We start from the raw sequence: 14,001 nt of genomic DNA, 5'->3' as shown, positions 1-14,001 counted from the left end.
TGGAAGCTGGCAGTGTCTGGTTAGGGCTTAGCAAGCTGTTCCTGGCAGCAGTCTTTAATTAGGCAACTATTTCTGTTTCAATCACTTGTGATGGTCAGACCACCAAATGAGTACTTCAAACGTGGAGGTTTTCAAACTATTTTGATGCAATCAGTAGCAGAGGTATGCCTGTATCTTCCTTTTGTCCTTTCATTTATTCTTTTCTGCCAGCATTATCTATTAAAATACTGTTGTGGTGAAAATGTTTTTATATGGGTTTAGAAAAGCTTTTATTGTAATAAAAGTGGGGAACTTGGTCAGTTAGACGTTTTTTATTGTTGTTGTTTATAGAGTACTTCTGAGAGTTGAACTGTTGTTGCTCTAATATGGGATGTTATTCTTCCATTATTTTTCCAGTGCAAGATCTAAGACAAGTATCAGTAAAGATGGGCATGATCATGTCCCCTTAGAGCCATAATCTTCGTGAAGTTTCAATTCAAGAACTTTTTTACTCTGCAAAACAAACAGTATGGGGGGAAAATGATCTCCTTGAACGAAAGAAGAACTTAGTGGAGCTTCTGTGTTAGAAAAATTTCTTCATTAAGAAAAAGCTCTGTAAACCTTAGTTCTACAGGGTGTCTGAAATACAGCATTAATTGTGTTTTTTCTGGTCCTGGCATCCTGCTGTACTTGGGATTCCAGCTATAGCTAAAATACGCCTTTCTCTGCCAAGACCTGGAGGCAGGTCTAAGCGTTCTGAAGGTATAAAGCTACCCAGAAGACTCAGTGTTTTAGGCAGCCGGTTCCTGCATGCCTAGGGAATATGCTGTGCTAAGAACAAGGCAGACAAAAACAGGAACACAATACATTGGTGGGTTTGTTAGCATACGTTGTTCTCAGTAGCTGTTTGGATCACAGTATAGTGTTAAAGATGGGGAAGGCAATTAAACCTAAAGACCTGAATTCAAATTATGCTGAACTGAATTTCTGACTACTCACCTTGTTGGTAGGCCAGCTGGATCCTGGAACGAAAAACACAGTGGTTCAGGAAGTGGTGCTGTGCAAGATTTATGTTGTCTGTTTGGCACAGAAAACCTTGGTCATTTCTTACCAACAGCCTCCATTCTGTTGTCTCCTCTCCAGTTGAAGCCTGAAGTATCAGGGGATGGTGGTTCTGGGTTTGCGCTGTCACTGAACTGCAAAGTTCCTTCTGATCCTGGAGCCCCAGGCCCCAGTGCTGAGCACTGGGCTTGGCTTCTGCAGGGTTGGCAAATGAAAACTCTTCTTTAAAGCTGCTGGATATGTTTGTTTGTGTGATGGGCTTGAGGAGACCTGGGAGCACTGTGTGCCTGGGACTCTTCCATTTTTCTAATGTCTCTTTGGGTGACTCCGGGGTGGATAACATTACTTCAGTTTGTGTAACATCATTGTGTGCCATGAGAACTAAGGGATGTCAGACTGATGCTCATTAATGAGCAGATCTGGCAGAGAGAATAGCAGTCCTGGATGGAGCTTATCACTCACAGTTTATAGTTATACAGGTTTTCTCTATGTTTTGCTTCCATTTTCTCTGTCCAGTGTGGGTAGTAATTTTACAAAATCAGTACACGCTGTGAGGATTAATTCCTGTGCCATTCACTGACAATCAGGCCTGTACAAAACACTGTAATCTGTGTTTGCTGCAGTCCTTATTCCTTAGTGCGGTTTGTGTATTGATTCTCCTGAGACAGAAGAAATTCCTGAGGTTCACAGGCAGCACTGAAATCATCTGAACTGTGGACATCTGATCACAAACAATGGTGCCTCTCCAGAGTTGTGGAGAACAAGTATTGAATGAATTATCATTTTCTAATACCTGCAATTGAAACAAGATTTGTAAGCATGGTGATTTGCAGAGTCAGGGTAATTTGCAGCATGTGCTGTAGGGTGGGATGGAAGGTTCCACTGGTGTTACAGATGGTGTAGCTGTGCTGCCTTACTGTGGGTGTTTGTTTAGATATGGATTTGTCAGTGTTCACAGTGGGTGGTTATGCTGGTCTGTATCGTGGTGATACCTTAGAAATCCTTGAAAAGCCTTACTAGGATCTTTGGGATCCGATGCTGTATACAAGAGAAATGAGAAAGGAACTTTCTTTCCTCATGTTTTTAGTTTTATGAAAAGCTCTTTAAAAGTGTAATTAAAAAAAAAATCTGCTGGCAAAAGGACAGAGTGCATCCAAGATTTCCTATCTCCTGGGAGCTTGTCTGGCCAATTCCTGTTGTAGGGCTCAAGACAAGCAGGCTGGCTGGGACTGCAGGTAACGGGAAGGTCGGATGTGTTGAACTCATGGTTTATGCAGTAGCTCAAAGGCTTCTGCAGATCTGAGCGCTCTATGATGTGGACTTACACTTGAATAAAAGTTGCATACTATGCCTGCATGTTCTAAAGATACCTTTTGTTGAGAATGTTTGGAAAAAACGGCTTTTTAAATGTAAAATTGGAGAGATATACCTTTCCATAACTGGTGAAACTGATCTCTGAAGCTGAGGTGTTACAGGAATGGAGTAGCAAATACTGAAGTGCAAGACTTGATTTGAAACAACTTTTCTGTATTACTGTGTTATTGGTAATGATAACTAAGGCTTGATTTTTTCTCTCTTCCAGATGAAATAAAAAGTGAGCTGGAAACGCAAAGGTAAATTCTTAATTACTCTAAACAGTGTGTGAAAAGGACAAATGGAATATCTTGTGGAAGTGTAAGGGTGTATATACATTACAGCAGTGAGTTTGTGAATACCCAGTTACCCACCTTTCTGCCAAGAGCATATGGCCTGGCCTGTGTGTTTCACTTACACAATGTTTGTGGCTGTGGGTACTCAAGCCATAACTGCCTCTGAATTTCACCCGGAAAAAATTGCAAAATTCCTAAAAGGTGCCAGTTTTTTGCTTCCTTTTACTGGACTCAATAGCTTGATAGGAAGTCATGGGGAGCGGTACATACCCTCTGTTTGATAGCATGTGGTCTTTATTACCTAGATCAAGAACACCAATTTGAATATTACTTAAATAAAAATTTTAAAACCGTTTTCCAGCACTGTGCTATGATTAAAAATGAGTAAATGGGTCTCCAAATGTGTTTCTATTTGCTTAGTATTCCTCTTATGGGCTCTGTTTAACCAGTTTTGAATAACATGGATAGATACGTCAGTTGTGTAGGAATTTTCTAATATTTCAGATAGTGCGACAGTGTTGGAGTATAGTGAGGGAATAGTTAAGCTGAAGAAAGTATCAAAAAGATCAGATAGAATATAAATGTAAAATGGGTTTTGTGTGATTTTAAAAGAAAATTTATCTTAGTTTAAGAAAGTATATGCAAGAAAGCTGCAGTACATTTGTAAGCAGCTATGCATTATTTAGCTTTAAATTTAGAAAAAGGAGAAAGTGTAGTTTGCTGCGATGTACGTGTTTAGAAAAATTAATAACTCTTCTTATCTGACCTAGAGAAGGCACTGCTGCTCCACCAAAAGCAAATTTCATTGAAGCAGATAAATATTTCCTTCCATTTGAGCTGGCCTGCCAGTCAAAATCTCCCCGCATCGTCAGTACTTCCCTGGATTGTTTACAGGTAAGTGTCCTGGTTAAGCCTGCTCAGAGTGAGATGGAGAAAGCTGCAGTTACCAAATCTGGTGTGCAGCTCCAGAGGTGAGGGGCGGCCCTGCCCTGCGCACGCCCTGGCCCTGCCTGGGCTCGCTGTGGGCTGGGTGCATGGGCACAGGGAGGAGTGTGGCTGCACTTCTGTAGCAGCCTTTGCTGGGGCTCAGGGATCCTGACATCAGTCAATAAAGGCTCTTCGTCTGCGGTGCTCTACAAGGAGTGTTACCATGGGGTTTCTTGTGGTGCTGATGTGATGGCAGAGGTCACACTCTAGAATCTTTCTTTTTTTTTCCTCTTTCGATTCTTACAGAATTCTTGTATATCTTGGGCAGAACCCTTTGGTTTTGAATAGGTGTTATACAAAGGTGTAACGCAAGGACTGGTGTTAAAAAAAATTTCTCTGGTTATGGTATGAAGAAATGGTCTGGGTGGAAAAAGCTTTTGTGTAATACTGAAATCTGTTTTGTCCACATATGTGAGCAGTCAAAGTATTTGGTGGCCAGACTATGGATGGTGTTAAATTTTTGCTTTAAAGCTGGTTAAATGAGGTATGCTATCTAAACACCCCTTTTAATGCTGTGCTAAACTGTGTTTTTCTTAACAGTATATGGTCATCTAAGCTGCATTCTTTCTATCTAGAAACTCATTGCATATGGGCATATCACTGGCAATGCTCCGGACAGTGGAGCTCCTGGAAAACGACTGATTGACCGAATAGTCGAAACCATTTGCAATTGCTTTCAAGGTCCTCAAACAGATGAAGGAGTACAACTGCAAATAATTAAGGTATTTTATTTCATTTATTTTGGTGCAATATTAATTTGCTTTCTCTCTCTTTCATTTTGTAACTGGAAAAAAAAAAAAGCTAAATATTACCGAGGGCCCAGTTGCTCCATTTCTTACATTGTCCCATGTGTCACTGCATTCAGGAAGGCTGTCACCAGGGCAGAGTTGGTGAGGAAAATGTACTTCCTGTTGGGAAAGCAGAATGTAAGGGAATATTTTATAGATGTTTGTCCTTTCCAAGATGGGCCATCTTTCAGACAACTTCATGCTCCTCTTGGAGGCTTGCAGTGCCCACCTCCATCAGGCCAGGGAATTGCTTTCAGCCCTGATAGCAGGCCCTGGAACTGGGATGCAGTGCCGTGGAGTGCTGTTCAAGCCTGTCTGCTCCCCTGGACTTTTTTCCAGACAGCTGCCAGTGTATGTTCTCAGCAAGGCATGGTAGTGTCCATTAGTGGTGTGTGTTCTGGCTCTGAAATCTTCTTGGGCTACTGTAGCTGAGTTTGGAAGTTGGTGAACCTTCTAGTAATCCAGCTTGATGTTAGTGTGGGACAATTGTCTCTTGCATGGAAATGAAGCTATGGAATATAATAACTTTCATTTGGAGGTGCAGTATGTCCCTTAGTGGAAAATTAATTTTGATAAAACCCTCTAAGAACAGCTCAGAAGAGAACAGAGATATGGAAGTCCTTTTAAACTTTCTTTGATTTGAAATGTTGTTGCTTGTAAAGTCTTAAAAAAAGATACCTGTGTTTTGTAGCAAACCCACTGATTATTCTGGAAGACATGCATGAGGAAGAGCATGAAGAGCATTGCTGCCTACTTCCTTAGATTTCATTTTTACCGTGTTATGGACTTTTCTAGGCTCTCCTCACTGCAGTAACATCTCCATATATAGAAATTCATGAAGGAACAATTCTTCAAACTGTTAGAACCTGCTACAACATCTATCTGGCCAGTAAAAATCTTATTAACCAGACAACTGCCAAAGCTACCCTGACACAGATGTTAAATGTCATTTTTACACGGATGGAAAATCAAGCTGTAAGTAACTATTCCTTTTTCAAATGTTTAGGCTTGCAAATAGCTGAAAACTTTTTTATTATTGTTGCTTTTAATGAGTCTGTCATTGTAGTTTTATATCTGTTGATCTTTCATGTTAGAAAACCTGTCAAACCCTGCAGTGAAGGCATAGTGACTGATTTGAAAATAAAAGGTGTGGCTCACTGCTGATAACAAGGTTTCACGCTGCAGCTTCTGCCAAATGGCACTGGATAAACACATGATGCTTTTCAAATAAACTTGAAGTGTATCTTTTTAATCTAATTGGCCAAGTGATTGTAATTTCACTGTTTCTTGCTAACATGAGAATTCACAAAGGAACAGCAGTCATCGTAGACAGAACTTCCCTTAGCGTATTTTGTGCTTAGATGAACCTTTTCATATGGATTTTTCAAGCTGCAGGAATCCAGAGAAGCAGAGCGAGCGCCGGTGCAGAAGCCGCAGTCCCCGGCGGTGGCGGCGGTGTCCCGGTCCCCGCGGCCGGGGCAGTGGCAGCACAGCTCCCGGGGAGGCAGAGCCGCCGGCGCCGCGCTGGCCAACGGGGAGCCCGGCACGGCACAGCCCGGCCCAGGGGAGCTGCACCGGGCCCTCGCCCTGCCAGGTGAGCAGGGTACGGGGTGTCTTTTGCTTTCGCTAACGGTGGTGCTGTTGGAAAGTGCTCTTGGAGGCCACTTCGAGGAGCAGTCACTGGGGTGACTGACTCCTTTGGCTCTTCTCAGTAGTCTTTCAGAGCATGCTGCCATCCTTGGCTTGTGTCTACACTGTAACTGCTGCAGAAAGATTCCTGTTCTCCCTAGAATTCTAGTTAAACTATGTGTGCTTTATCTAGAGAATTTTAAAGGAATTTGGCTTGAGTAGGTTAATAAAGGGGAAGGAAAGAAAGAGAATTGTCATGGTATGTGGGACATAATATGTGGACAGATAATACATGGGACAGAATCGCTTTCAGGTAATTGAAATCCTGTGGTAAAAATGGTGCATATTATGAAGACCATATCATCGGCACATACTGCATCGAAATTAAGAATGTTTGTAACACTTGATAGATACAAATGACAAAATAACTGCATGAAAAACATCAGTGCTTTGATTTAAACAACGTAAATAACATCAATGAATATTTTTGAGTGACTTCTCAGAAATTACTTTCAATGAGAACTGCTGAAGAAAACTGATAATTTTTTATGTTTCTGCCTCTGTCATGTTTTTCCTTTTAATCCTCTTCCTAAACAAAAAATACTAAATTAAAAATTCTCTGTGTGTTTCATTAGAGGAAACAATTGATGGAGGAAAGGAAATGGTTCAAGGCATCTTGGAAGATGTGGTGGAGTCAGCTGTGAAAGGTAGTAAAGCCTTCTAGAGTAAAATAGTTGCATTTTTATTGCTTATAAAAGCATGGAAGTTATTTTTGTTACTAAGCATCTTGACAAGAACACCTACTGAGGCAGCAAGAACAGGTTTTGATTGTATCACAATATTCTTTTGCTGATAGCTGAGAAACTTTCTACTTTACCAGTGCTACTTCTGTCCCACTCGGTGGTAGAGCTTCACAAAGTCATGGGATAGAAAACTCTTAATGCGTGGTTTTCATAATTTTTCCTTTTCCCCTTTAGTGGCTGAAGAAAAGCAGGTAACAGAACCAGTCAAGGCTCTGCCTGCATTGGAGACTGCAGATACTCTTCTTTCTGGCTCTAGCAATGAAAATGTACAAACAAACGGGATTCCAGATGATGGGCAGTCTGTTTCCTCCACTGATAATCTGGTAAATACCTGCACCGGATGCCAATATACATCTACGAAAGAAGAAATGTTTTTGTTGTGCCAATGAATAGAGTGGGATTTGGCGGAAGAAAGGGACAGAAACCCTAATGTGTGTGTCTCGCTCCGGTTCAAAAAAGGAAGCAGCGGCTGGAATTTTAGCATATTTTGAAAATACCCGTCCTAAAATTGATTATATTGTATTTTAATACAGAGTGGGGACAGAGATAAAGGGTCAGTCAACACGAGTGAAAAGATCCTGTTTAGATTTAGTTTAAACTTTGCCAAATGTACTATTTTCTTCAAACTGTAGCTGACTCTCAGAGGAGCTGTGGAATCTCCTAATTGCTCTGTTTCTCTGTCTCATGGAGGATCTGTGTTGTGTTTTTTACTCTCAAGGAAACAGATGTATCTGCACATCAAGGTGCTGCCAGATTTTCCCATGTTCTGCAAAAGGATGCCTTCCTTGTGTTCAGGTCATTGTGCAAGCTCTCCATGAAACCGCTCGGGGATGGACCACCAGATCCCAAGTAATGAGCTGTATTTATTATTCTGTCCTCTCCACACAGCTTTTGGAGACACTTAAGTAGCTGCTGTATAGTAAAGCAGATGTTCAAAATCCACTTGTCAGGCCCTTGGTTTAGTTAACTTGATGAATCTAGGATTGAAAACAGCTTCAAATTATTAAAAACTTAATACCTGAGATTTTTGGTTTTTGCATAATAGACTTAATCTTACCAGTTGGAGTGGCTTTGACTATAGTATTTGTGAAGCTTTTGATGGGAGAGTGGGGAATTGCTTAAGAAGCACTGAGCTGCATCTATTAGGCTAATCTAAGATGTTAATATTACTGAAAATTTTTTCAAATTTGGGTGGTAGATGTTAAAAAGTCACTTGGCTGATTTCCACCCCTCTTTCCCCCTGCATTCAAATGAATTAAAATGGCAGTCATTTCTTCTTGATGTGGAAGAAATGCTAGAGTGCTAATGTTGAATACAAGTATATACTAAGAAAATACAAAAATACATTTAATGTTGAATTTTTTCTAGATCCCATGAATTGCGTTCCAAGGTTGTGTCTCTCCAGCTGCTTCTGTCAGTGCTGCAGAATGCTGGTCTGGTTTTCAGGACACATGAAATGTTCATCAATGCAATCAAGCAATATCTTTGTGTAGCATTATCTAAAAATGGAGTCTCTTCTATTCCTGATGTGTTTGAGCTCTCTCTTGCCATCTTCCTCACACTGCTTTCAAATTTTAAGACCCATTTGAAAATGCAGATTGAGGTGAGAAACTTTTAATCTATAAAATTGCATATGCTCTAGTTCTCAAAATATTGTAATGGTGAAAAGACAGCTGGAACTTACATTTTAATGTCTTAGTTTTGTTTGCTTACTAAACTAGTATATTACTACTGTATCCAAATTCTAATACGTATGAAATGTTACTCTTCAAGAGAAATTACTGAACAGAAATGAATCTGTACATTTGACGTGGTTCTATAATAAGTTTCAGATCATCAAGTCCTTAACCTTATTTATTTTGCAGGTGTTCTTCAAAGAGATCTTCCTGAATATTCTAGAGACTTCTTCAAGTTCCTTTGAACACAAATGGATGGTGATTCAGACTTTAACTAGAATTTGTGCAGGTATTTCCACTGTGTAAAAGAATCACTTCTGGCAGCAGTTGAAAATTATTTTGAAAAGAAATGCCACATATGATGTTTAAGTATGAAAATTTGAATTTGATCCTAGAGTGCTTGGGTAAAATGTTTGGATTCATCTGCACTGCCTGCTCCAATTTGGCTGATCCCTTTAAAAAATTCTATTGCACAGAATCCTAATGCTTTCATTTGCTTTTATTTTCCAGATGCCCAGTGTGTAGTAGATATTTATGTTAATTATGATTGTGATTTAAATGCTGCTAATATATTTGAACGTCTTGTAAATGATTTGTCCAAAATCGCGCAGGGACGAAGTGGGCATGAGTTGGGAATGACACCTTTACAGGTAAGGAAAACAGCTTTGAAGATAAGGTACTATTGTTTCATAAACAGTGTTATCTCTGCATCATTACTGATACTTCCAGTGGTTCAGGTTGTCTGTAACCTACTGATGTTACTTACTTTTTATTAGTTCGCTAATTTGCAATTGGATGCTGAAGCAGTGCCATTAATTTACTTGGTGATTTTGCTGCCTGTTTGCACTGTGAGACCAGGCTGATTCTGGTCTCTTTAGTTGGACTGCCATGGGAGAGAGAACCAAATGAGCCTTCCTCTGCCTCATTTAAATGACTTTGCTCCTGGAGCTTATGAACCAGTGGTACCTTCTGTGGGGTTTGCTTTGCACAGACTTTGTGCCATATCTCCACCATAAGCATTTTATTTTTAAGATTATACTTTCCAAGTCCTTAGAGGGAGACTGATGGAGAGACTGTTTGCAGCACTGTTTGTTGGTTTGGTTTTTCTTTTTTTATTTTTTTATTATTTTTCTTCATGTTTTAGGAAATAAGCCTGAGGAAAAAAGGACTTGAATGTTTGGTTTCTATTTTAAAATGTATGGTAGAATGGAGCAAAGACCTTTATGTGAACCCCAATCATCAGACTAGCTTGGGTAAGATTGTTTCTGTATGGAGAGACTAATTTGTTTAATCAGTTCATTCTTGTGCTAGTTCAGTGTTTAGAATCTATTCAGAAATGTGGATTCCAGATTTGTACCTAACAATTTGTTTATATAAGTGAGGTATTTTACAGACAGTTGTTAGTGTGTTGCAGTAACCAGCTCTCCAAGCGTCTGGTTTGAATAACCGGGTTCTGTTGCTGAGCTTCAGCCAGGCCCTTGTCTATGCTATAAAAGCTCACGTAGAACAATACGTGTGACCAGTCTTGGAGTTACTGAGTTGAAGTGCCGGAATTTCTCCATAGGGGCTGCTACTTTTCTGCCTTTTGTTGGATTATTTTAAAATTGCATCAATAGAGCATCTTCATGTAGTGTAGAGCAGACTGCCAAAGAATATATGTGGTAAAATAAGAATATTGACTCCTAGATTTCTCTTTAAAAGTTCTGTAACTAAAAGCTCTTGACTGAACAAGGTTAACTTAAATCTCACCTTTTTTGTAAATAGGTTCATATAAACCATCTGAACAGGAAATGGCTGAAGGTAAATGCCTAGAGACTGGAGGGAGACGGAGTAGTGTCAGTTCCTTGGACTCCACTGTGTCATCAGGAGTTGGAAGTGTTGGTACCCAGACTGCTGTCCCAGATGATCCAGAGCAATTTGAAGTCATCAAGCAACAAAAGGAAATAATTGAACATGGGATAGAATTGTAAGCCCAGTATGACAGGAAAACTGAAGTTCATGAGTAATAAAATATGTTGTTTCTTACAGTCTCACACAGTCACACCTGTAGGGACACTTACAAATTTATATTAATGCTGAAGACTCTTGCCTGCTCTTGTCAAAAACCAATGCTGGAGGCCAGATTTAATAAAATCCTGGATGGAGTGAAAGGGGTTTTCACAGCTGTCCTTTTTGCTGGCTCAGCTGCACAAGAGTGTGTATGCCTAGAGAGAAATTGGTTTGAGCGGCACGGTTGTCTTGCAGCTCTTACATGATTTGTTGTCTTTTATTGAAATAGAGTTTGAAGAATTAGATCATTGTCCAGCTATGCTTTACTTCTTTTTAATTTGAAGGTCTTCGTGTCTGTAAATGCTAGAAAAAGGTCTTGAACAGCACCATTTTTAACATGTCATGTAAAGTCTCTAATTTTAAATGTTCAAAACGGTGAGTTTTGGAGTTTTCCAGCAATAACTTCTAAGGTAATCAGTGGCTCAATGTACCTTATGAGATGGAGCCTATGGTGTGACAGGTAATAGATTTGTTGCACATTCTTTAACTTTTTTTCTAACTAGAAAGGACATGGTGCTTTCTTTGCACAGAATCTTTGATTTATAAGGACTCTGTAAAACTCAAATTTTATAGGCTGTGATATTTTTAATTGTATGTCTCAATTTTCCCATGTTTTTGTCTGAATAGGTTTAATAAAAAACCAAAGAGAGGAATACAGTATCTACAGGAGCAGGGAATGCTTGGCACTACAGCAGAGGACCTGGCACAATTCTTGCACCAAGAGGAACGCCTCTGTTCTGTAAGATTACATGCAGCATAATTAATACACTTGCCCCAGTACCTTTGGCCCTGTCCCTGGTATCTGCGTGCTCCCACTCTGTAGTTCATATCTTAGAGAAATGAACAGGCAAGGCTTCTCATGGACACACCTAATGCCAAAGCTGCCTGCTGTTTACTTGGTGTCCCAGGCTTCTTAGTAAAGTACTGTGTTACAGTGAAGTGCTGGAGGGTTCCCCATCAATGGAATGTGCATTTATGTCTGTCCCTGGAGACTGGAGGGAGATGGAGTAGTGTCAGTTGCTGGCAGTACCTTGCCAGCAAAGGAGTAGCATGTGCTGCAGTGGCAAAGCATTCTCTGCTGCGTGTTCAACTGGGCACAGTTCAGCTTTCCTTGGCTCTGCAGTAATGCAGATCTTACCTTTGGCAGTGAGGGAAGCAGGAATATGCAGACTGAGGGGGGTACCTAGTACCCTGTCCCTTGCCACCCCTCCATCAGCTGCTCTGCGCACTCGGCAGCATGTCAGCTTTACAGAGGTGACAGCTGCGCAACTCTTGGCCTAGAAACCTTCTTGCAAAGCTGGCACTTGGATTGCACAGTAATAACGGTCTCTTGTGTTTTTTAGACTCAAGTGGGGGAATTTCTTGGGGAAAGCAGCAAGTTTAACAAGGAAGTGATGTATGCCTATGTAGACCAACTTGATTTCTGTGGAAAAGACTTTGTCTCCGCTCTGCGTATATTTCTGGAAGGTTTTCGTCTGCCAGGTGAAGCCCAGAAGATTGATAGATTAATGGAGAAGTTTGCTGCTAGATATATTGAATGCAACCAACGGTAATTCAAACCCTTTGTATCAGATCAGTGGCCAAAGAACACTCCCTGGCTATACTGTTGAGGCCCTTAGGGGCGGAGGATAGATTAAGCTCATACGAGGCCAGGAACCTCTGCAGGCTTTGTGTGAGGAGCAGATCTTGCTGCTGATATTGGTTAAGAAGTATACTGATGCTGGCATTTCCTTAAATCCCAAGGACTTGCTAGAAGGAATTACTGGAAGAGGGAAACCCTAAGTAGGTTAAAATGCTACAGCTTATACAGAGACAATTTTAGGCAAATGTAGATTAGTCAAGTATAAAAAGGCAGTAATAAGCAGTAGAAATGGCTAGAATTAAAAATTCATGACATGAACAGCTAATAAGATGTAACAATGCTTTTGCTTGCCTGTTAGATGTGGAACAAAATGTGTGTATGCTATTTGATACCAAATAGGCAAAGTTGCTATTGTTCCTAATGCAATAACCTAAACTGAAGTTTAGCTACACGTCAAGCTTAATTAGTTCCCATTCCTTAGTCCAGTTGGTGTATCAGTGGGTTGGTTTTGTATCAATCTTTTTGAAACTCTGGAAGTGAAAAATAAGCTGTCCTTTAACTTTTTAAAGATCATACATTATTGTTCTCTGGGTAATCTTTAGGCAATGTACTTGAAAATCTCAGTCACCACTAGTTTTCAATATTGTAAAGATGATGTGCTTTTTTCCCCCCTTTTTACTTGTGTTTTAAACTACTTGGGGTTTGATGCATTTCTAGCATCAAGCTAGCTTCAGGCTTTGTTGGCTCTTTGGTTGAATCCATAGCACTTCTGGGTATTTTTCTTGCATATGGGACTAGAGCTAATGGACTGAGGAACTGGGAGTCTATAAACCTGTTTTGTTTTTTTCCTCCTTCAGGCAAACACTATTTGCTAGCGCTGACACTGCCTATGTTTTGGCATACTCCATTATAATGCTGACTACAGACTTGCACAGTCCACAGGTAGAAATTAAAAAAATCCAAACTTACAGAAGTTCAAATTTCCCTGGAAGTTGCATTCAAAATCTGATATCCAACTTATTCCTTCTTACAGGTAAAAAATAAAATGACAAAGGAGCAGTACATTAAAATGAATCGAGGAATCAATGACAGTAAAGACCTGCCAGAAGAGTATTTATCCACAATCTATGAAGAAATAGAAGGAAAGAAAATTGCGATGAAAGAGACAAAGGAATATGCAATTACAACCAAGTGTAGTAAACCAAGTAAGAAGGAGCTAGAAATGGGAAAGACCACAGTGCTCTTAAACTATTGCAGGAACTTTGGGATGGCACAGTGGAGTCCTCGTGAGAATGCCTTGGGGCAATACATAGAGTACATTTAGAATGGTTGATAGAGCTATCTGGAGGGAAACTGGCTCAGTTACAACTTAACACAGCTTTCTGTGGTGGGAACAGCTGTGTAGGTGCCTCTGGTACCACGGCAGAAACAAGAAACGAGATCTGTTGGGGTTTTTAAACATGAGTGTGAGGGGAAAAGGGTGGAATAACTCAAGGGGGAACTTACTTTGCAATTAACTTTTTACGTGCTGACAATGGGTGAGGGCTGAATTTGGGCTGGTTTTTTGTCTCCATGGTTCAGTGGCTGGGAGGTGTCACAGTCCTTCTGATAGTGTTTGCAGAACAGAGAGATTAGAGAACTTGTCATGGTCTATAGTCACCTCTCCTCATCCAGACCAAATGAGGGCTTCTGTGTGTAGTATCCCCAGCTGTACCCTACTTTTACTCAGAATAGCTGGTACTAATTTAATTCAACTTAGTGAATTCTGAATCGTCAGCATAGTGGTTTTTCCAGTGT

The 14,001-nt window shown here is 40.3% G+C and overlaps 1 protein-coding gene across 1 annotated transcript in view; it reads left to right on the top strand.

Moving 5' to 3' along the window:
• ARFGEF2 (ARF guanine nucleotide exchange factor 2) overlaps positions 1–14,001 on the top strand; it is a 35,696-nt gene that overhangs the window by 4,333 nt on the left and 17,362 nt on the right. The window contains exons 2-18 of the mRNA XM_069034604.1: positions 2,624–2,654; positions 3,461–3,584; positions 4,253–4,399; positions 5,261–5,440; positions 5,855–6,059; positions 6,730–6,801; positions 7,072–7,220; positions 7,616–7,746; positions 8,266–8,500; positions 8,763–8,862; positions 9,084–9,223; positions 9,718–9,826; positions 10,338–10,539; positions 11,250–11,361; positions 11,966–12,171; positions 13,062–13,146; positions 13,238–13,409. Coding sequence (XP_068890705.1) covers positions 2,624–2,654; positions 3,461–3,584; positions 4,253–4,399; positions 5,261–5,440; positions 5,855–6,059; positions 6,730–6,801; positions 7,072–7,220; positions 7,616–7,746; positions 8,266–8,500; positions 8,763–8,862; positions 9,084–9,223; positions 9,718–9,826; positions 10,338–10,539; positions 11,250–11,361; positions 11,966–12,171; positions 13,062–13,146; positions 13,238–13,409 — 2,400 coding nt within the window. The remainder of the gene's footprint in view (positions 1–2,623; positions 2,655–3,460; positions 3,585–4,252; positions 4,400–5,260; positions 5,441–5,854; positions 6,060–6,729; positions 6,802–7,071; positions 7,221–7,615; positions 7,747–8,265; positions 8,501–8,762; positions 8,863–9,083; positions 9,224–9,717; positions 9,827–10,337; positions 10,540–11,249; positions 11,362–11,965; positions 12,172–13,061; positions 13,147–13,237; positions 13,410–14,001) is intronic.

The sequence above is a fragment of the Aphelocoma coerulescens genome, chromosome 20 (genome assembly GCF_041296385.1).
Source record: "Aphelocoma coerulescens isolate FSJ_1873_10779 chromosome 20, UR_Acoe_1.0, whole genome shotgun sequence".
In the NCBI taxonomy this organism is placed as follows: Eukaryota; Metazoa; Chordata; class Aves; order Passeriformes; family Corvidae; genus Aphelocoma; species Aphelocoma coerulescens.
This window is presented reverse-complemented; position numbering and strand designations above follow the sequence as displayed.